The following is a 24,196-nucleotide window of genomic DNA, read 5'->3' on the forward strand; positions in this document are numbered from 1 at the left end:
TTGTCGGACTTTTGAATTCAAAATGGATTTTATGTTTCATTTCTCTTCCCTGGTCTCAGGGACTCACCCCACCTGCGGAGGAAACCTGCATGGCTCTGGGTCCATCTCCAGTCCATACTATCCAGAATATTACCATGACAACGCCTATTGTGTCTGGCATCTATCGGCCCCCTCTGGCCAAAGGATCTTCCTGTCATTTACTGACCTGGAGTGAGTTAAGATTCCTCTTCAGAAATGGTTCCTTTGATTACCCTGGTTGGTTGCATCTTAATGTAAAATATTTGTGAAAGCTTCACCTTGACAGTTCCCTTTGAAGAACTATCTGATCGATTTCTATAATTCTGAATGTGCATGAAGACAGATCTCGAAATGGACCATCCGTATTGACTATGAGTTCACATTTAGATATATTCTATAAGTGTATGCTCTTTGTTGGTTCAGGTTGGAGAACTGCTGCTCTTGTGATTACATCTCTGTGTACGATGGATCGTCTGTGCACTCTGGAATGCTAGGCACAATCTGTGACTTCAACAACGGCACCTCTTTGACTGCCTACCACTCCACCTCTAACTACATGACAGTTCTCTTCCGCTCTGACCAATCAATGGTCAGCAGGGGCTTCAGGGCCGTGTTCAGCAGCTCCCTCGCATCAAACCAAGGTAGTCTGAGACTGATAATCTGGTGCAGTTAATCGAACACTGATCATTTATGTATTCTGACATTGATATTATAGCTCAGGAGCCTCAGGTTGGTTTTATTTGTTGTGGGGTTTCAGGTCGAGTGGACTGCTCCTCAGACAACATGAACATAGTGATCCAGAGATCCTACCTGATCTCAATGGGCTACGATGGCTACAATCTGTACCTGAACGACCAGCATTGTAGACCTCAGGTCAACAGCTACCAGGTGGTGTTCAGCTTCCCAATTAACACCTGTGGGACCCAGCAAATGGTAAATGAATTCATGAAACACAAAGTGATTACCAGATTATGTATGGTATATAAAAAGCTACATAGAGATTTAGCTAGTGTGCTGCAAATGTTAAAAAAATATATTATATGAACACTGGATATAGTCACATTAACTAGCAATCACATTTTCCAATCATTTTCTGTTTCTTGTCCAATATCATTTTTTTGCCTCACGCTCTGAACAGTTTGAGAATGGGAGAGTCCAGTACACCAACGCCGTCCGTGCCTACTGGTCTGACTCAGGCGAGATCACACGCCAGTCTCATTTTCTGCTGCAAGTGGAGTGTCGCATGGAGCAGGACACCATGGTCCAGATTATGTATGAGACCGAGTTTCAGGGTAACGGTACCATAACAGGCACAGGCAGATTCAACGGCACCATGGCTTTCTTTACAAACAGCAACTTCTATACCGAGATAACCGAGACTCCATACAAGATCACCCTCAACCAGAACATGTACGTCCAGGTCCGTCTGAGGAGGTTAGACAGCAGTCTACATCTGTTCCTGGACACCTGTGTTGCCTCTCCCTCGCCTCATGACTTCCAAACCAGATCATACGACCTGGTGCGCAACGGGTAAGAAACAGGCACTGCTGATCTGACCTGCAGAGGAGATTGTAGGGCCAAGAGATATTGCTTAGAAGGAAAAACGGTGTCCTATACCTTATTAAGGAATTCTTATTCTTCAAGGACACTCATAGGCTCTTGATTTAAAAAAATGTTTGTTTCTGATGCACCCACAGATGTAGGAGGGACCCCACCTACTACTCCTACACCTCTGGTACCAGTAGCTATGCCCGCTTCACCTTCCAGGCTTTCAAGTTCCTGCGAGCCCATGATTCAGTGTACCTGCAGTGTAAAGTCACCATCTGCCAAGCCTCTGACTACAACTCCCGCTGCCGCCGAGGCTGCCGCACCCGCAAGGCCAGGGACTTGGGATCCTCCCAGGAGAGCCACACCCTGGTCCTGGGCCCCATCCAGCTCAAAGGTAAACTCTTAGTAGGGCTATGATGCTATGATTTCTCTGTGTGGGACACCCTAACCTGGTCGCAGATCTGTATGGGCTAATTTGTTGCTAAACTCTCAAACAATTAGGAGCAGTGGAGCACTCTGTTATACTGTTCTGAATACGTTCCGGTATGTTATCACTCTGGTTTAGACTGTGCAGACACAAATGTATACATAAACAGGTCTTTCTTACCCCTCCCCAGATCTGGAGAAGCCAGATGAGAAAGTGGCTGAGAAGGAGGAGATCCAGGCTAAGGTGGAACCTTCAGACTAAGCTGACCAGCCTCAACTAACTATAGTAATCATTAATACTATCATTCTGATTAATTACACCTTAGGCAATGAAGTAGCCAATATTCACTGCTACTGTACACTATAATCTTCTATCCCTTTGCTACTTTGGCTAAATTATTAAAAGCATTCTCAAAATACAATTATTGGTGTCTGAACATCTTATTCCATGTGCTAACATTGAAATACAGTGGCTTGCGAAAGTATTCACCCACCTTAGCATTTTTCGTATTTTGTTGCCTTACAACCTGGAATTAAAATTGATTTTTGGGGGGTTTGTATCATTTGATTTACACAACATGCCTCCAACTTTGAAGATGCCAAATATTTTTTGTGAAACAAACAACAAATAAGACAAAAAAACTGAACTTGAGCGTGCATAACTATTCACCCCCCCAAAGTCAATACTTTGTAGAGCCACCTTTTGCAGCAATTACAGATGCAAGTATCTTGGGGTATGTCTCTATAAGCTTGGCACATCTAGCCACTGGGATCTTTGCCCATTCTTCAAGGCAAAACTGCCTTCAAGTTAGATGCGTTCCGCTGGTGTACAGCAATCTTTAAGTCATACCACAGATTCTCAATTGGATTGAGGTCTGGGCTTTGACTAGGCCATTCCAAGAAATTTAAATGTTTCCCCTTAAACCACTCGAGTGTTGCTTTAGCAGTATGCTTAGGGTCATTGTCCTGCTGGAAGGTGAACCTCCGTCCCAGTCTCAAATCTCTGGAAGACACTCTTCCGTAAAGCCCAGGTCTGTGGAGTGTACGGCTTATAGTGGTCATATGGACAGATACTCCAATCTCTGCTGTGGAGCTTTGCAGCTCCTTCAGGGTTATCTTTGGTCTCTTTGTTGCCTCTCTGATTAATGCCCTCCTTGCCTGGTCCGTGAGTTTTGGTGGGCGTCCCTCTCTTGGCAGGTTTATTGTGGTGCCATATTATTTCAATTTCTTAATAATGGATTTTATGGTGCTCCGTGGGATGTTCAAAGTTTCTGATATTTTTTTATAACCCAACCCTGATCTGTACTTCTCCACAACTTTGTCCTTGACCTGTTTGGAGAGCTCCTTGGTCTTCATGGCACCGCTTGCTTAGTGGTGCCCCTTGCTTAGCGGTGTTGCAGACTCTGGGGCCTTTCAGAACAGGTGTATACATACTGAGATCATGTGACAGATCATGTGACACTTAGATTGCACACAGGTGGACTTTATTTAACTAATTATGTGACATCTGAAGGTAATTGGTTGCACCAGATCTTATTTAGGAGCTTCATAGCAAAGGGGTGAATACATATGCACGCACCACTTTTCCGTTATTCATTTTTTAGATATTTTTTGAAACAAGTAATTTTTTTCATTTCACTTCACCAATTTGGACTATTTTATGTATGTCCATTACATACAATACAATTACAAATCCATTTAAATTACAGGTTGTAATGCAACAAAATAGGAAAAAAGCCAAGGGGGATGAATAATTTTGCAAGGCACTGTAGATCAAATATGTGAAATTTGCTTTCTGACTGCATGTCAATTCATAGATACCAAGAAAAAGAACAAAGGACAGTTGAGACAAAGAAAAGATCTGTTAGAAAACATTTTACTTAGAAATGTGTTAATATTACTCTCACATAAAATGATTTGTCATCCAAGGGGATATAATGATCGCCAAAACGCTTCAACATTCACCTGCTCTATAAAGATACAACACATTAAACAAACTCCCTTACAAGTTATTTTTTTCTGTTAACTTTACCTTTACATAACCCCTCAATCATTGGACGCCTGTAAGCATGGTGACGTGCAATTAGTCCTAGAAACAGTAACTATGTTCTCCACAAATGTTGCTATGCAACAGACACGACAGTATCCAATACAAAACAACCCTGCTATGGCAGTAATCTTCACTTCAGTATAATTTCAACTTCATTGACACATAACACCTATCTGACCGAGAAATGTAGATTACAATACTCAATAAATATCTAAGAAAGCACTGAGATCCATAATATGCAATGCCTTGATTATAGAAGGACAGAAGGAATCCCAAGGCATAGCATGTATGCTAAAACATGGCATCTCTGGTGCTACTTGGCAATTCTGTACTAAAAAGGATTGACAAAAGAGGAAAAAAGAGATATGGTGATAATGCTTTGACAGTAAAGGTGTTGGATCTCACAATGACATATGCCATTTAAATGTCAGAATATAACATGATGTATAGGTTATGCTTTATTTTCAACAACACCCAATAAGCAAAAAGCTGCTGGTTAAGGAAGGGCACTGTGTATAGATCCATCACAAACGACAACAGAACACCCTCATCTAAAGACAACAAACAGAAAAAATGTAATAAAGATGTCAGATGTGTCGATTTAAGTACAGGTTAAGCAATTGTGAATATCGTAGGCACTGTTGGAAGCATGAATGGTGCCGTCTTTGCACTCTGAAATGGTTTAGTTGGTTATGGTTAAAGCCACTAAAAGAGCACTCTCACAGAATGTTAGTATCATCTATAACTACAGTACATTTGTAAGGCTGAAAATAGTGTTCATGTTAAAAACCCACATAAGGAATGTTTAATGATCAAACAGGTCAAGTGAGTTGTACCTCTAAACCACTCCATCCCTACACATTACATACACATGGGCACTGTCAAATGTTATTTCCTTTCCTGTAAAATCAAATTCACTACACAGAATTTGCAAAGGCTACATCAAGGCCAATTTCAGAAAGATCAACAGCAATAAATAAATGGAATTAAATAAAAACACCTTCATTCATCATCTCCAGTCCTTTGTCACTGACCCGGCGACAAGTCACTGCTTATGCTGCCCCCTGGCAAAATGGCAGGCAAAGTCATACTTGCTCCTGCACTTGTGGCCACAGATGTTGCACTGGAAGGGGTTCTCGTAGCCGTGGCAGCCCATGTGGATGGTGTACAGGATGTTGTCAGGGAAGTAGATGTCACAGTGCTGGCAGTGGTGCAGCATCTGGGGGTCTTGATGCAGCGAGGGCAAGCCTGGGGCTGGTGTGCTGGGCTGGCTGTTGGTGATGCTGGGGGTACTTGTGCGTCCGCTGTGCTCGCTGCAGGGACCTGCCCCGGGGCTGCAGTTGCTGTGTGGTGGGGGCCTGGGCTCTGGGGTGATGGGGGAGGAGGAGGCATGGGCAGCACTGGCTGACACAGCAGCAGAAGCAGTGGCTGGGAGAGGCTGCTGGATGAGGAAGGGCTTCTCGTCCACACAGGACTCTGTACCTGGAGACATGGGAGGCTGTTGGGTCTGGCCCTCAGCTTCGGAGGGCAGGCTGGCCAGTTGGCCGGCCAGGGTGGAGAGCTGGTTGAGGGGGTTGTCCATGATCAAGTTGTGGTGGTGATGGTGGTGGTCGTCCCTGGAGCTTCCATCTCCACCAGCACCCTGGTCATCGTAGGTCTCCTGGCGCAGGTGGGGCAGTTCGTGGGAGTAGTCGTCCAGGTGCTCAGCCTTGTGCATCACCATGGAGGGTGGGCTGAAGTTGATGAGGAGCCGGCGACCATAGCCCAGGCTGGTCTTCTTCTGCAGGACGCTTAGCATCTTCTTGTGGGAGAGAGAGGAGCGAGCACCTTTCATGGGTAAGAGCTTGTGCCGGCGGCGGCGGTGGTGTGAAAGGTTGCTGCGGTCGCTGCAGCGGAAGGAGCACAGCTCACACTTGTAAGGCTTTTCTCCTGTGTGGGAGCGCATGTGGGCCTCTAGGTGGCGCTCATAAGCAGAGGCGAAAGGACACAGGTGGCATCTGTGGGGTTTCTCTCCTGTTTGATAAGAGGAAAGAGGAAGATAAAGAATTACAAGGAAGAATAAGGTCTTAGGATGAAATGTTAAATGTCATGTTTTTAGCTTTTTGTCTTTGATAACTAACTAGGCCTAATGAAAATAAAAGGGTGAACGCTTTGTATAAGAGAAAATGCTTAGCGAGTGATCTAGCCCTATATCATCTGGTAGCATCTGCATGTTGTTATCTGTCCTATTCAAGCTCACCTGTGTGAATGCGGATATGTTCAATGAGTCGTGCTGTGCCTCTGGTAGCATAGTTACAGTAACGGCACTTGAGTTTGCCATCATATGTTCTCTCGAAGCCATCCACCAGCATCCCTGAGCCGTCATCAAGGGACATATCCGCTGAGGGGTGGTCTAATCCATTCTGACTGCAGTCTGCACAGGTACAGAAACAATCACATCACAGGTTCAAGAAATATATCTATAGCTCAATTGGTAGAGCATGGCGCTTGTAACGCCAGGGTAGTGGGTTCGATCCCCGGGACCACCCATACGTAAAAAATGTATGCACACATGACTGTAAGTCGCTTTGGATAAAAGCGTCTGCTAAGTGGCATATTATTTTTATTATTATTATTTATTATGGATCCCCACTCTTCCTCGGGTCCAGCAAAATTAAGGCAGTTCTACATTTTTTAAACATTACAATAAATTCACAACAGATTTCACAACATTAAGTGTGTGCCCTCAGGCCCCTACTCTACTACCACATATCTACAACACAAAATCCATGTGTAGGTGTGTGTATAGTGCGTTTATTATCGTGTGCTTGTATGCATGTGTCTGTGCCTATGTTTGTGTTGCTTCACAGTCCTCGCTGTTCCATAAGGTGTATTTTTATCTGTTTTTTAAATCACCTTTTACTGCTTTGCATGAGTTACTTGATGTGGAATAGAGTTCCATGTAGTCATGGCTCTATGTAGTACTGTGCACCTCCCATAGTCTGTTCTGGACTTGGGGACTGTGAAGAGACCTCTGGTGGCATGTCTTGTGGGGTATGCATGGGTGTCCGAGCTGTGTGCCAGTAGTTAAAACAGATAGCTCGGTGCATTCAACATATCAATACCTCTCACAAATACAATTAGTGATGAAGTCAATCTCTCCTCCACTTTAAGCCAGGAGAGATTGACATGCATATTATTAACATTAGCTCTCTGCATATATCCAAGGGCCAGCCGTGCTGCCCTGTTCTGAAACAATTGCAATTTTCCTAAGTCCCTTTTTGTGGCACCTGACCACACGACTGAACAGTTGTCCAGGTGCGACAAAACTAGGGCCTGTAGGACCTGCCTTGTTGATAGTGCTGTTAAGAATGCAGAGCAGAACTTTATTATGGACAGACTTCTCCCCATCCTAGCTACTGTTGTATCAACATGTTTTGACCATGACAGTATACAATCCAGGGTTACTCCAAGCAGTTTAGTCTCCTCAACTTGCTCAATTTCCACATTCTTCATTACAAGATTTAGATTAGGTTTAGGGTTTAGTGAATGATTTGTCCAAAATACAATGCTTTTAGTTTTGGAAATATTTAGGACTAACTTATTCCTTGCCACCCATTCTGAAATTTACTGCAGCTCTTTGTTAAGTGTTGCAGTCATTTCAGTCGCTGACGTGTATAGTGTTGAGTCATCCGCATACATAGCATGTTGTTAGTAAAGATTGAAAAAAGTATGGGGCCTAGACAGCTGCCCTGGGGAATTCCTGATTCTACCTGGATTTTGTTGGAGATGCTTCCATTATGGAACACCCTCTGTGTTCTGTTAGACAGGTAACTCTTTATCCACAATATAGCTGGAAGTGTAAAGCCATAACACATACGTTTTTCCAGCAACAGACTATGATCGATAATGTCAAAAGCCGCACTGAAGTCTATCAAAACAGCCCCCACAATCTTTTTATCATCAATTTCTCTCAGCCAATCATCAGTCATTTGTGTAAGTGCTGTGCTTGTTGAATGTCCTTCCCTAGAAGTGTGCTGAAAGTCTGTTGTCAATTTGTTTACTGTAAAATAGCATTGTATCTGGTCAAACACAATTTTTTCCAAAAGTTTACTAAGGGTTGGCAACAGGCTGATTGGTCGGCTATTTGAGCCAGTAAAGGGGGCTTTACTATTCTTAGGTAGAGGAATAACTTTTGCTTCCCTCCAGGCCTGAGGGCACACACTTTCTAGTAGGCTTAAATTGAAGATTAGAAAAATAATTACACTCCACTCGCATTAATGGATTTTAACAGAATCATGCATGAAACAGTTTGGATAAAACTCAGAGGACAAGGGCAAGAGTCAGTTGACAGCCTGTGTGTTGATACCTGTAGCCCAATATTAGACCTCTGATTAATGATTTCATTAATTAATGAGACGAGGTCTAAGGGCATTCCATAGCGACTGCGTTCAAGATAATCAGGTACAGCCATTTGACCATGAGTTAACAGCATGTGTCCAGCATCCGAAGCTACTGATTGGAGGGTGACATTTGCATCGCCAAGCAGTGAACAATAAACTATTGAATCCAGTTTTTAGATGCTACTCCCCCTCCCCAAATCAAAATCGAATATATATATGGCAATGTTTTGTTCTCACATTGCGCACACACATTTCCTCTGCTTCCCGTCTGTGATTGCCTGACAATCAGACTGTGATACCTCTGGTTCACGGTCTGTGATTAATGCCATATATTTGTTTCCTCTCACAAGCTCTACAAACCAGAATGTTGAATAAAATTATATTTGAACTTACTTAACCGGTTGTCCGTGCAGTTCATCCTTTTGCAGGTAGGAATGTGAGACAATATATCCACAGGAAAGAATCATTAAATACTCGCTAAGTATGCATGCGTCTCGTAAATGTATTTTCATCTTGTGCGCATGCTTCAGGTGATAGAAATCTCAACACACTACCAGCACTTTGAAAAGTTGACGTAATTATACTTTCCTGGGATATATTGTCTGACATTCCTACCTGCAAAAAGGACCAACCACATGGACAACTGGTAAAGTAAGTTAAAATATCATTTTATTCAACATTCTGGCTTGTAGAGGTCGTGAAAGGAAACTTTCCTGATCCAAACGCACATTTCTCCCTGACGTAGAATTCAAGGTGGGGTCTTCAGGCTACATCTGGGGCAGCATGGTGCCCATATTGCAAGGCTGATTAGCTAAAATAAACAGGAGTGAGAACACAACATGGAATCAATGTTTGGTTTTGATTTGGAGGGGGTAGTAGCGTCTAACAATTGGATTTAATTATTTCCTGGGCACCGCTCCGCGATGCAAACAACAACCTCCTAATCAGAACAGTCTACCAATTACAGATATAGCTTAGGAAGCGGGAAAAGTGTAGCAAACAGGAATGGTCGGCAAATAACTTGCAAGGTGGGTAAACGTTAAAACTAGACCCAAGTTTCCCTCAGGTCTAAACTGGGCTGGGCTTACCTGCTGGTAAGTCGTCCATCTCTTTGACTCCACTGACGGAGCCCGAGATCATGTTCACATGTTGAGTCTGCTGGCTGAGATACTCTTGGAAGTCTTTGACAAAGTCCAACGTCTCTGGCTTTTCCTCGCCCATTGGAAGGTAGAGACGCTTTCAGGTGCAATAATCCAAGTGTATCCATAACAGCACATGATGATGACATTGTCAATAGGCAGACAGATTAGCGAAAAACAACATGACAACATATTGACATAACTTATGATTTAGAACGCTGAGTTCATTTCAGCCTATGCTGCCCTTCAGTTCATTTTCTTTTTGGCAAGACATGGATCACCCTAGAGAACACTGCTACTCCAGCTGCTCTCTCTTCATCTGACTAGTTTTCTCTCATAGTCCAAGAGCATCTGGTCGTCGCAGTGGTGGCACAAGGCTACCAATTACTCCTAACTGGATATTTTCTCTCGACTCCCTCTCTTCTCAACTGTCCATCTCCTCATTTGAATTCAATGCGGTCACTTGCCACTCAAGCTTAACATTGTGTAATCTATCGCCCACCAGGTGCCCTTGGCGAGTTCCTCAATGAGCTTGACACCTTGATTAACTAAATTCCTGACGATGGTTCACCGCTCTTCGTACTTGGCAACTTCAACCTCCCGACATCTACCTTCGATTAATTTCTTTCCAACTCCCTCTTTCCCCTCCTGGCCTCTTTTGACCTCACCTTTCCCAATCCCATCCAACTCACAAGGCAGGCAATACGCTTGACCTCATCTTTACTAGAGGCTGTTCGCCTACTAATCGCTCTGCAACCCCCCTCCAGGTCTCTGATCACCATTTTGTTTCCTTTACTGTCTCCCTTCGCTCCAACCCTAGCCACTCAGCCCCTCCCCAGATGGTCATGCGCCATCGCAATCTTCACTCTCTCTCTCCCACTACTCTCTCCTCCTCTATCCTACCAGCTCTCCCTTCTGCTAAATCCTTCTCCCTACTGTTTCCTGATTCTGCCTCTTTGACCCAACTCTCCTCATCCTATGACTAGCACTGTCCCCTTTCCTCCCGGCCGGCTCGGCCCTCCTCTCCTGCTCCGTGGCTGAGTGCCTCATTGCGAGCTTACAGAACAGGGCTGCGGGCAGCTGAGTGAAAATGGAGGAAAAGTAAACTTCTGGAGGACCTATCATCCTTTCACTCCCTCCTCTCTACCTTCTCTTCCTCTGCTGCTACAGCCACTTTCTATCACTCCAAATTTCAAGCGTCTGCCTCTAACACTGCCAAAGCTGAAACTCTCTCTCCTCTGTGCTCATCCTCCTAGATCTATCTGCTACCTTCGACACCGTGAACCATGAGATCCTCCTCTCCACCCTCTCAGGGCTGGGCATCTCAGGCTCTGCACATCCTACCTGACAGCCCACTCCTATCAGGTGATGTGGAGAGGATCTGTGTCTGTACCACGTACTCTCACAACAGGTGTCCCACAGGGCTCGGTTCTAGGCCCTCTCCTCTTCTCTCTATACACCAAGTCACTCAGCTCCGTCATATCCTCACATGGCCTCTCCTATCATTGCCATGCTAATGACACTCCAACTGCATTTCTCTTTCCCCCCTTCTGACACCTAGGTGGCGACACGCATCTCTGCTCGCCTGGCAGATATTACATTTACATTTTAGTCATTTAGCAGACGCTCTCATCCAGAGCGACTTACAGGAGCAATTAGGGTTAAGTGCCTTGCTCAAGAGCACATCGACAGATTTTTTCACCTAGTCAGCTCGGGGATTAGAACCAGCGACCTTTCGGTTACTGGCACAACGCTCTTAACCACTAAGCTACCTGCCGCCACAAGATATCTCAGCTTGGATGTCAGCCCACCACCTCAAGTTCAACAAGACGGAGTTGCTCTTCCTCTGGGAAAGGCCTGCCTGCTCAAAGACCTCTCCATCACGTTTGACAACTCCACAGTGTCGCCCTCCCAGAGTGCAAAGAACCTTGGCGTGACCCTGGACAACACTGTCTCGTTCTCTGCAAACATCAAAGCAGTGACTCATGTTCATGCTCTACAACATCCGTAGAGTACGGTCCTACCTCACACAGGAAGCTGCGCAGGTCCTAATCCAAGCACTTGTCATCTCCTGTCTGGACTATTGCAACTCGCTGTTGGCTGGGCTCCCCGCTTGTGCCATCAAATCCCTGCAACTTATCCAGAACGCTGCAGCCCGCCTGGTTTTCAACCTTCTCAAGTTCTCTCATGTCACCCCACTCCTCCGCACACTCCACTGGCTTACAGTCGAAGCTCGCATCCACTACAAGACCATGGTGCTTGCCTATGGAGCAGCAAGAGGAACTGCCCCTCCCTACCTTCAGGCTATGCTCAAACCCTACACCCCAACCCGAGCACTACAAGCTCTTCTGTCCTGGCACCCCAATGGTGGAACCAGCTTCCCCCTAAAGTAGGGTTGGGCGATATATCTAATTAATTAGAATGTATGTTTCTGCGTGATATTCCAAATGCCTGTAATCGCAAGAATCAAGGTTTTGTTATTTTTCGTTTTTATGAGCGTTTCGGTCTGCTTGTTCTCGTGTTATATTTTTGGTTTTGTCTCTTTCGCTCCTCTGTGCTGTGTGCACCTTTCCATTTACACCAGAGATCTGTATACAACTAGATTTAAATGTACAAGTAAAGTTGTGGGGCTTGCTAAAGCTCTTTCAAAGTACTTTTGTGGTAGTGAAAGAAGTTTAAAAAGCTGTACTTTAATTATATTATTTGAATAGTGAAATCCTTTTAAATTCCCATCGATAGTCAGTAGTGGTCAGTAGATTTGGTCAGTAGTTGTGTGGTTCAGTAGTTGTGGTCTGATGTTGTGTGGTTGTGGTCAGTTGTTGTGGTCAGTAGTTCTGTGATAAGAACTTGTGTGGTTGTGGTCAGTAGTTGTGGTCAGAAGTTGTGTGGTTGGGGTCACTAGATATGGTAAGCAGTTGTGTTCTTGCAGTCAGAAGTTGTGTGGTTGTGGTCACTAGATGTGGTTGTGGTCAGTAGTTGTGGTCAGAAGGTGTGTGGTTGTGGTCAGTTGTGTGGTTGTGGTCAGTTGTTGTGTGGTCAATATTTGTGTGGTTGTGATCAGTAATTGTGGTCACTCTTCACCCTCGTCATATTTTTTGCCCTCTATGTCTGTGAGTACCCATAGCAACGGCTCCATTCGGGCTGATCCATGATGACACAGAGAGCTGTTCGTAGACGTCAGCATGCCAGTTGTCACTCTAAACTCCGAAAAAACAGCTGTAACTTTACATTGGTAGAAACTATTCCTAAACCGCTCTTTCCAATCAGAGGGGTACAGCCCACCCTTCTCTTTAGAGACAGGCAAACTAGTGTTGCATGGCAACAGTAGCCTTGGCAACACTGCTGCCTTTCGGCTAAAGCAAGTGTGAGAAACCTGCTAACATACAGTAAGTTTGTGCTTTAATATTAACTAAATACTGCACTTTGACCCACAAAACGCCTTTGCTAGATTCATGATAGTGTTGTTAGACAAAGCAAGGAAAGTGAACTTGGAAGTTTGGTCCAACAGAATCGGTCATATGGACACCAAAACACACAGACATTATTTTACTGTAATAAAGGAAAAGTTAACTTTTCTAACGATACCCTTTTTATGTCCCAATTACTCAAATTGCGCGCAGAGTAGACACTACTAAAACAAGAGTTTTTTTTTTTTTTTTTTTTTACATTTTTACATCATTTAGCAGACGCTCTTATCCAGAGCGACTTACAGGAGCAATTAGGGTTAAGTGCCTTGCTTAAGGGCACAGACAGATTTTTCACCTAGTCGGCTCGGGGATTAGAACCAGCGACCTTTCGGTTACTGGCACAACGCTCTTACCCACTAAGCTACCTGCCGCCCTAGAGTATTAATGAACATTGATTTCTTCAGTTTGTCTCCCCCGCCTTGGGGGTACCGCTAGCAGCATTTTAGCCAAAAACTGTAGTAGCTGTCTAGTCTGAATTGTATAAATGTGCAGTAAGTATTAAACACAATTATATAAGGAACTGGCAACTCGTTCTCATTCTGTGAAATAAGGTAGGCCACTTGATTTCAACAATAAGGTAGGCCCATTTGATTTCAACATCTGAACAAAGTGGCCAGGCTAACATGCTTTTCAAACAGTTGCAGACAGACAGAAGGGTGTGTTCATAACAATTCAACTGTTCAACCTTGTTAGCTTTGCAAATAGATCCAAGTTGGCTAAACTTGAAATATATAGATTAGCTGGGTAATCACTAGTACGTGGGCTTGAGAGTGTTTATGAGACCTGTGTTAATTTTCTATAGCCTAATGCCAGCTACAAGAAGTGAATGTGCATAAATTTGAAACAAAAAAGGGCATTTTCATAGACAGGCTTGAAAGCCAGATCAGTGATTATTGCAAAGAAAGAGCAGGTTAAACTATTTTGAGAAAATAATGAAATGATTAGTGGGTCTTATGGTTGTGGAAGGCTTATATATAGCCTAGGTATAACTTCACAAGCCCTGAATTCATTATTGCGGACTGTTTGAAATGCAGTGTATCTGACCTTTAATTGTACAACACTTATTTAGAGAACTATATATCTTTTTTAATCGAGATATACATCGTGAATCGCCCATAAATGTGAAAAAAATCGAGATATGATTTTTAGGCCATATCGTCCTGCCCTACCCTGAAGCTAGGACACCAGAGTCCCTGCCCATCTTCCGAAAGCACCTGAAACCCTACTGTACCTCTTCAAAGAGTATCTTAAATAATCCACCTCCTCACCTCGAATCCCCCCCAGTCCCAAAAAAACTTTACTGAACCAACACTTGCACTTGACTCCCCCCTCCCTTCTAGCGCTGACTTTACTGATAACTGCTTTATTGAGGAAAAGTGTACTTACTATGCCTGTGATATGTGGTTGTCCCACCTACCAGTAGCTAACGATCTTAAGATGAATGCACTAACTGTAAGTAGCTCTGGATAAGAGCGTCTGTTAACTGACTAAAATGTAGCTAAATGTAAAATGTAGCAGTTCATTTTAGCTAGCCAATGTCATCGACAGAGCATCGATTCCAGCATTGATTGCTGGAACACTCATCTGGCCAGGTAACCAAGGAGCTAGCTTACTAGCTAGCCAGTTTAGCTAGCAAATCAACTTACCTTTTTAAAATGGCAAAAAATTGTAAGCAAGTATTAATATTTCTCTAGCCAGCTAGTGAAAGGCAGACAATTCTTCGTGGCAAACTCAGTAATTGACCGGTGACGACGAGTGTCGAAGTGACTGATCAGATCCGTTGAAATAGCGTTCATGTTGTTGTTGCTAACTACAGGTTAGCCAGCTAGCTACTTTTAGGCTACCGTCTTTCGACCTAAACAACTGTTCCGTTTACATAGGCATCACTCAACTACGGCTGCATCGAGTTCCTATGGAGAAAAGCTAAGCGTGCTACAGCATCAATTGGTTGGTCTCTAATCACATAAATGTGCAATATAGAGCTAGCAACGTTATCTGAATCAAAACAATGAAGCAGTTTGTGGGGGTAAAAGTTCATCCAGTGCACCCGCGAAATTCGTCCCGCCTCAGGTGCAATAATAGCGCGAATAACAGTTCCTATGAATTAACTGCTTTAGTAGCTCACATACTGTATACCTCAATAGTAGAACCCCACCAAAGAGACAGAGTTTTAAAACTCTGTGGTAGTACAGCAGGGTGAGTTTAATTCTTTCTCAAGATCTTATCAAATACAAGTAGACTGCACTAATCAACTAGATAGTAGATACAAAGTCTTTCCAAAGTTTGTTTTGCTGTCAGTGCCAAATAATAGTCACCTGTAATTAACCCAATTTTGATAGGCTTAACATTGCATTCTGCTGCATTTATTGCATGACTATTTAAATGAATTATGGAAACAATTGCCTTACTATGTCAGTGTCCACCAAATATAAAATGTTGACTATTTTGTACCCAGAACATTAGGCGATTAAACCGCCCACACTTCCAAACATAGACCTTTAATTACACCCAAAGCACTAAATTTGAGCCACAGCAATTACATTACTTTAAATAGCTAGATTGACTCATTTATGTTTCATCACTATCAATAATTGAACAGTTAAGACGTTTGGAGAAGATCATATTTCCCCATTTGTGTCAAGTTGTTGGAAAACCATTGAGAAGAGGGTGATAAACTACCAGTTTGAGTGAGGCCATTGTATCGTTTTCAATGGCACATTGCCTTGTGATGTTACAAGAGCAGTACAGCAAGTAATGTACACCGTCTAACAGTGAGGCGTGGTGGCATGAACTCTACATTGCAACAAGAGCTATATGACTACTGTAGTGTGTGTGTGTGTGTGTGTGTGTGTGCGTGTGTCCTCCACCAACTTTGTCTCACACTCCACTGAGGAACTGTTAAAGTTGAACCAATGACCACTCAGAATAAAATCTTTACAATGAAATCTCAAGCCTGTCTCTAGCAGCACTATCATTGGCGGATTTAAAAATACAATGGATGAGAATATCCAGTCACAGTTCAATTATTGTTTTCAATCCAGTTCAGTCTCTGTACACTAGATGGCGCATATTGTCCATTATTCAGCAAAGTGTCCAGCATGCATCCATCCACTCATTTGACATAAACATGAACACAAGGTTATAACTTAAGATAATCTTCCACTATAAAAAATGTTGAAGGCAATTGTTGATATCAGGTGTATTAAGATTCAAAATGTCTACATGAGTGAGGGCTCTGGGAATATGGTGCCAGGAAAATAACCTCTCACTCAACGTCAACAAAACAAAGGAGATGATCGTGGACTTCAGAAAACTGCAGAGGGTGCACCCCCCTATCCACATCGACGGGACCACAGTGGAGAAGGTGGAAAGCTTCAAGTTCCTTGGCGTACACATCACTGACAAACTGAAATGGACCACACACACAGACAGTGTAGTGAACAAGGCGCAACAGAGCCTCTTCAACCTCAGGAGGCTAACGAAATTTGACTTGGCACCTAATACCCTCACAAACATTTACAGATGCACAATTGAGAGCATCCTGTCGGGCTGTATCACCGCCTGGTACGGCAACTGCAGCGCCCGCAACTGCAAGGGTCTCCAGAGGGTGGTGCGGTCTGCCCAACGCATTACCGGGGGCAAACTACCCGCACTCCAGGACACCTACAGCATCCGATGTCACAGGAAGGCCAAAAAGATCATCAAGGACATCAACCACCCGAGCCACTGCCTGTTCACCCCACTATCATCCAGAAGGCGAGGTCAGTATAGGTGCATCAAAGCTGGGACAGAGAGACTGAAAAACAGCTTCTATCTCAAGGCCATCAGACTGTTAAACAGCCATCACTAGCACATTAGAGGATGCTGCATATAGACATAGACTAGAAATCACTGGCCACTTTAAGAAATGGAACACTAGCCACTTAATAATGTTTACATATCTTGCATTACTCATCTCATATGTATATACTGTATTATATGCTATTCTACGGTATCTTAGTCCATATATGTATATATTCTTAATTAATTCCTTACTTAGATTTGTGTGTATTGGGTATATGTTGTGAAATTGTTAGATATTACTTGTTAGATATTACTGCACTGTCGGAGCTAGAAGCACAAGCATTTCGCTACACCCGCAATAACATCTGCTAAACACGTGTATATGACCAATACAATTTTATTTTATTTTATTTGATGATAGATCTGCTAATAGGCCTGCACAGAGTTGGACAGTTCACTGCCAAGATAACAAGGCTTCTCCATGTCAGCTGACAATAGCAGTCCCAGGGTACTAGAGGCTGGGGCCCAAGGAAGACATGACAGTCCACCTCACTGGGTTAAACTATGACCCAGAGAGCAGTCAATAACATCACCTTCTAATAGCCTGTCTACACTAATTTTATTGCAATTTCATTATGCTCAGGTTTCCAATGGGGGCAGATGCCTTTAAATCATTTACATACACTGACAATAATTTGCCAGTTGGAAAAGATAAAGCAAATGTTTGTGTGTTTAGGGGGTTTAGGGGGTTTCATTTGATCAGGCCTAAATGTTTTTGTTTTTGCACTGTCATTTGTAAGTCTTCCACATTGATTTTTTTAGCAGATAGGCCTTTATGAAAGAAGACCCGACAGCGTAGTTAGTTGGGCCTGCAGCACTTAATTGGACAACAGACTTAGGAGTGTGATCAAAAAATATGTTTTTATTTTACAGTGCAAAAGTGATGATGAAGATATGTAAAAATATACAGTCCAGTAATTCAAGGCAAAATAAATGGTAGTTTCAAAAAAGTTTTCAAGTTGACAAGAAGACAATACTAAAAGGATCCAAAATTGTGTTTGTCACGTGGCGAATACAACAGGTGTAGACTATCGTGAAATGCTTACTTACGAGCCCTTTCCCAACATTGCAGAGTAAAAAAGTAAGAAAAATATGCTAAATAAAACAAGGAAATATTAACACAATAAAATAACAATAACGAAGCTATATACAAGGAGTACCGGTACCGAATCAATTTGCAGGGGTACGAGGTAGTTGAGGTAATTGAGGTAATAAACAGTGCATTCAGAAAGTATTCAGACCCCTTGACTTTTTCCACATTTTGTTACGTTACAGCTTTATTCTAAAATTGATTAAATAAATTAAAAATCCATCAATCTACACACAATACCCATAATGACAAAGTGAAAACAGGTTTTTAGACATTTTTGCTAATTTATAAAAAAAACAAAAACAGAAATGCCTTATTTACATAAATATTCAGACCCTTTGCTATGAGACTCGAAATTGAATGTTTCTACAACTTGATTGGTGTCCACCTGTGGTAAATTCAATTGATTGGACATGATTTGGAAAGGCACACACATGTCTATATAAGGTCCCACAGTTGACAGTGCATGTCAGAGCAAAAACCAAGCCATGACGTCAAAGGAATTGTCCGTAGAGCTCCGAGACAGGATTGTGTCGAGGCACAGATCTGGGGAAGGGTACCAAAAAATGTCTGCAGCATTGAAGGTCCCAAGAACACAGTGGCCTCCATCATTCTTAAATGGAAGAAGTTTGGAACCACCAAGATTCTTCCTAGAGCTGGCCGCCTGGCCAAACTGAGCAATCAGGGGAGAAGGGAGGTGACCAAGAACCTGATGGTCACTCTGACAGAGCTCCAGAGTTCCTCTGTGGAGATGGGAGAACCTTCCAGAAGGACAACCATCTCTGTAGCACTCCACCAATCAGGCCTTTATGGTTGAGCGGCCAGATGGAAGCCACTCCTCAGTAAAAGGGACATGAAAGCCCGCTTGGAGTTTGCCAAAAGGCACCTAAAGACTCTCAGACCATGAGAAACATGATTCTCTGGTCTGATGAAACCGAAATTCAACTATTTGGCCTGAATGCCAAGCATCACGTCTGGAGTAAACCTGGCACCATCCCTACGGTGAAGCATGGTGGTGGCAGCATCATGCTGTGGGGATGTTTTTCAGCAGCAGGGACTGGGAGACTAGTCAGGATCGAGGGAAAGATGAACAGAGCAAAGTACAGAGAGATCCTTGATGAAAAGCTGCTCCAGAGCGCTCAGGACCTCAGACTGGGGTGAAGGTTCACCTTCCAACAGGACAATGACCATAAGCACACAGCCAAGGCAACGCAGGAGTGGCTTCGGGACAAGTCTCTGAATGTCCTTGAGTGGCCCAGCCAGAACCCGGACTAGAACCCGATCTAACATCTCAAGAGAGACCTGAAAATAGCTGTGCAGCGACGCTCCCCATCCAACCTGACAGAGCTTGAGAGGATCTGCAGAGAAGAATGGGAGAAACTACCCAAATACAGGTGTGCCAAGCTTGTGGCGTCATACCCAAGGAGACTCAAGGCTGTAATTGCTGCCAAAGGTGCTTTAACCAGGTGTGTGTGTGTGTGTGTGTGTGTGTGTGTGTGTGTGTGTGTGTGTGTGTGTGTGTGTGTGTGTGAGCGTATGTAGTGTGTGTGTTTGAGTGTCAGTGTAGTATGTGTGAGTTTGTTGGTAGAGTCTAGTGAGTGTGCATAGAGCCAGTGCAAGAGAGTCATTGCAAAAAAAAGGGGTGAAAGCAAAAAGTCTGGGTAGCCGTTTGATTAACTGTTCACCAGTCTCATGGATTTGGGGTAGAAGCTGTTCAGGAGCCTTTCAGTTCCCAGTCTTGGCGCTCCGGTACCGGTTGCCGTGCGGTAGCAGGGAGAACAGTCTATGGCTTGGGTGGCTGGAGTCTTTGACAACTTTTAGGGCCTTCCTCTGACACCGCCTGGTATAGAGATCCTGGATAGCAGGGAACTCAGCCCAAGTGATCTACTGGGCCATACCACCTGTAGCGCCTTACCGTCGGATGCCAAGCAGTTGCCATACCAACCGGTGATGCAGCCAGTCAAGATGCTCTCAATGGTCCAGCTGTATAACTTTTTGAGGATCTGAGGGCCCATGCCAAATCTTTTCAGCCTCCTGAGAGGGAAGAGGAATTGTCGTGCCCTCTTCACCACTGTGGTGTTGTGTTTGGACCATGAATTAACTTTAAGCTCTCAACCCACTCCACTACAGCCCCGTTGATGTGATTGGGGGCATGCTTGGCCCTCCGTTTCCTGTAGTCCACGACCAGCTAATTTGTCTTGCTGATGTTGATGGAGAGGTTGTTGTCCTGGCACCACACTGTCATCTCATTGTCATCGGTGATCAGGCTACCGCTGTCGTGTCGTCTGCAAACTTAATGATGGTGTTGGAGTCATGCGCGGCCACGCAGTCGTGGGTGAACAGGGAGTACAGGAGGGGACAAAGCACGCACCCCTGAGTGGCCCCCATGTTGAAACTCAGCGTGACGGATGTGTTGTTGCCTACCCTCACCACCTGGGGGCATCCGATCAGGAAGTCCAGGATCCAGTTGCAGAGGGAGGTGTTCAGTCCTAGGGTCTTTAGCTTAGCAATGACTTTGGAGGGCACTATAGTGTTGAACGCTGAGCTGTAGTTAATGAACAGCATTCTCACGTAGGTGTTCCTTTTGTCCAGGTGGGAAAGGGCAGTGTGCAGTGCAATAGAGATTGCGTCTCTGCAGATCTGTTGGGGTGGTATGCGAATTGGTGTGGGTCCAGGGTGTCCAGGGTGTCAGAGGAAAGCCCCCCCCCTCCATTTGTTTTTACACTGCTGCTCCCCGCTGTCTATTATCTATGCATAGTCACTTTACCCCTACCTACATGTACAAATTACCTCTACTAACCTGTACCCCCGCACATTGACTCGGTACCCCCTGTATATAGCCTCGTTATTGTTATTTTATTGTATTACTTTTTATTATTCTTTACTTTCGTTTATTTGGTAAATATTTTCCTAACTCTTTCTTGAACTGCATTGTTGGTTTAGGGCTTGTAAGTAAACATTTCACGGTAAGGTCTACACCTGTTGTATTCGGCGCATGTGACAAATAAAGTTTGATTTGATTTGTCTGGTTTGATGGCGTTGATGTGAGCCATGACCAGTCTTTCAAAGCATTTTATGGCTACTGATGTGAGTGCTACGGGGCAATAGTCATTTAGATAGGTTACCTTGGCATTGTTGGGGACAGGGACTATGGTGGTCTGCTTGAAACATGTAGGTATTACAGACTGGGTCAGAGAGAGGTTGGAAATATCAGTGAAGACACTTGCCAGCTGGTCAGCGAATGGTCTGAGTATGCGCACTGCTAATTCGTCTGTCCCTGCGGCCTTGTGAATGTTGACCTGTTTAAAGGTCTTGCTCACATCAGCGACAGAGAGCGTGATTACACAGTCATCTGGAACAGCTGGTGCTCTCATGCATGGTTCAGTGTTGCTTGCCTCGAAGCGAGCATAGAAGGCATTTAGCTCATCTGGTAGGCTCGCGTCACTGGGCAGCTTGCAGCTGGGTTTCCCTTTGTAATCCGTGATAGTTTGCAAGCCCTGCCACAAGCCCGTATTGTCACACTTTCATAGACCTATTCCTGAAAAGTAAGAAGGGTATTTGGACTAGTGTAGGTTTACTGCAGTTATACATGTTTTCAACAAAAGTTTCCAGAAATGGTCACTTTCATGCCCAGTTTGTAGAGTGGTAGGCAGGCTACACTGAGGCCCACTAGGCCTACCACTGCACATGGCCTACTAAAGTTATTCACAGTGAGAATGATTAGCCAAATTCGTGTTCATTTCACATTAATGATATGCCCAGTATGATGTAGTATAGGCTGTATAGTAAAGGTCATTGTGTATTAATGAGGTTTAGAGCAGGTCTACACTGATGCCCAGGTTGACATTTACAGCCATTAGTTCTTAGGCCAGGCACTTGGTAGCATTGTAAAACTAAATGGGAATGACTTCATATGCTCCAGGAATACAACTGATAATGCAGCTTTAAGCCTTGTGTGCCAGGCCACTGCTACTGATTAGTTGATTAGGTGAATGAGCAACTTTAACGACACAATTTGTTTTAACATGCTAATTTACATAGTTTAGTGTTTTATAAAGTACTATGGTCATAGAAGTTTGCAATTAAAAAAAAAAAAAAATCAGTAAATTATGTCAAATTGTGTTTCTGTGTTTGAATTTTTGTACTGTCTGTCACATATAGGCAGGGTGAAACAGGCCTAGGGACAACACCTGCCTTTGAGGAGGTTGAAGAGTTATCCACTTGCCCTAATTCACTTTTAAAAGGGCTGGATGAAAAGGCTTCCTTCTCTTTTCAACGGCCTGGTTTATTTTCTGTTTGTGGTTTTATAGAACATGAAACAAGTAATTCCCTCCTCCTGAAATAAATTGGGATTTAATTTGAGAAGGCCCCTAAGCAGTTTTCTAGGATTTCAGTCATATGTTGGGCTCTTTTAAAAGCTGCATTGGACATTAGCCTCAAAGAAAGGCTTTTGAATCCATGACAAGTGCAGCCATAGTAACGATAGCCAGAGCCGTCACTATGGCAGAAAGGTGAAGGGGGACTTTGACAGGATTTATTCTTTTAGGAGCGAGACTATGCCTTTCTTGAGATCCCTCGCTCTGCGTGGAACATTTGAAAAAGGGTGAAGAGGTGGGGAATAGGATAAAGGAGGTATATATTAAGCTTTTCTTTTCCTTCACCACTTAATTTCCTTGCAGCCGTGCCTCACGCCACTGTAATTAATGTAATTGCCGCCTTTAATGAGAATGTTATTATCTGGATCACACTTTACATTGGCAAACAAGGCTGGCCTTCCATCCACCCCAGCTTCTTTTTTTTTAAATGCAGCAATGAGACAACCCCCCCCCCCCCCCCCCCCCCCCCCACCACAAAAAAAATGAATAAATATGCAGGGAACAAAACAAGTGGCCTTTCACAAAGCCCTCGATTGGTGAGGTTTGGAGCCATCTACATCTGCACAAAGGACGGATTAGATTTAATATAGGCACACCAAAAACCCCAATTTCCTTCATTAATTTCCTTGATTATAGAGAATTCTCTAACCACAGTCCTCATTACATAATTTTTTCTCCAAAGACAAACTTTCATCTTCTAATAAATTAGATGTAGCTACTCAGTGGACAGACAGACATTTTATTGACCTAAGCTTGACCAAAGCTGCCAAGGCTTTAGGAGGGAAATTAGCAAGAAGAGAGGTGTGACACTTCTATGACAGTGAAAGGGCTTATTTTGTCTCATCCAAACACACAGCCATTTATCCTTTATAAAATATTATGCATCATGTAATCCCAAGACTTTATATGTCTGCTCCTTTTGTGTTTCAACAGGAATTGTTGAGGCCTATATCTGTAACACCCATCACAGACACAGCTACACAGACACATGTTAAACAGACATTTTATAATAGTGGTGAACAGTGATGATGTGACTTTATGAGGCGACGCGCGATAAAGCTGCTGTCACCTTAAGAAGTCTAAAGTCTGAATGTTCCTGTGACTGCCTTATTACCGCATTTAAGGCCCCACTAGAATAATTTACACTTCACCCGTGATAGCCCAGTTCGGCTCTGTCTGAATTTTTACAGGACTGAAATATTGAAAACAATCAAATAGACTGTCACCAGTGACAAATTGTACAATTACTCTTGAAAGACTGTCATTCTTTAAAAGTATTCAAAGCCATTTCTTCTTTATAGACAAGTGATTATTCAATGATAAATTGGTAATCAATTCATCTGACTATTGGGCTTTGGTGAGGACGGAGCCTCAGGGGACCACTACTGGCCACTTCTATTCTCTTGCATATCCTAATACTCATGATGTTGTTTGGGACTGACTGATGTCCTGGTGCCTGACCACATGACTCTTAAAGGTTTCTAACATCAGAAACAGGTTGCCATCTGGACCCAAATCAGAGAAAGAATTTGATAATATTTTGGACTGAAGTGGCATTTTTGCAATATTTATTAGAGAGCCTGACTACCAAAATCACGGGCCACAAATAAAGAAGATGGTATAATAGCTTTTGACTGGCCAGCTCGCTCCTGACGTTAAATGAAGTGTCCAGTTGTGAGTTATTGTGGCCAAACGTCATTTGTACAGCCTGAAAAGTGGAGGCATTTTTCTAGCTTGTCATTCTGTGGCTATAGCTCATTGTCCTGAATGATGCCTCTGAACGCACAGTTGCCCTAATACGAGCATTTCACTCACACCGCAAGAAGGGTTGTAATGGATTAGCCTGTCCAGAGGAGG

At 43.6% G+C, this 24,196-nt stretch overlaps 1 protein-coding gene across 2 annotated transcripts; it reads right to left on the reverse strand.

The window, feature by feature from the left end:
- Positions 1 to 3,852: 3,852 nt before the first annotated feature.
- LOC311135005 (zinc finger protein Pegasus-like) lies at positions 3,853 to 15,073 on the reverse strand. 2 transcript variants are annotated; one of them, XM_084168812.1, is made up of 4 exons: positions 14,677 to 15,073; positions 9,513 to 9,660; positions 6,282 to 6,455; positions 3,853 to 6,055 (listed from the first exon to the last, which is right to left on the reverse strand). In XM_084168812.1, exons 2-4 carry the CDS (start codon positions 9,643 to 9,645, stop codon positions 5,088 to 5,090), a joined length of 1,275 nt encoding a protein of 424 aa, XP_084024938.1. In that variant the 5' UTR covers positions 9,646 to 9,660; positions 14,677 to 15,073; the 3' UTR covers positions 3,853 to 5,087. The 2 variants fall into 2 exon arrangements, with proteins under 2 accessions (XP_084024938.1, XP_084024937.1); XM_084168811.1 differs by lacking the exon at positions 14,677 to 15,073 and adding an exon at positions 12,682 to 14,664.
- Between the last annotated feature and the right edge of the window lie 9,123 nt (positions 15,074 to 24,196).

Source organism: Coregonus lavaretus (genome assembly GCF_964263955.1).
Source record: "Coregonus lavaretus genome assembly, chromosome: 1".
In the NCBI taxonomy this organism is placed as follows: domain Eukaryota; kingdom Metazoa; phylum Chordata; class Actinopteri; order Salmoniformes; family Salmonidae; genus Coregonus; species Coregonus lavaretus.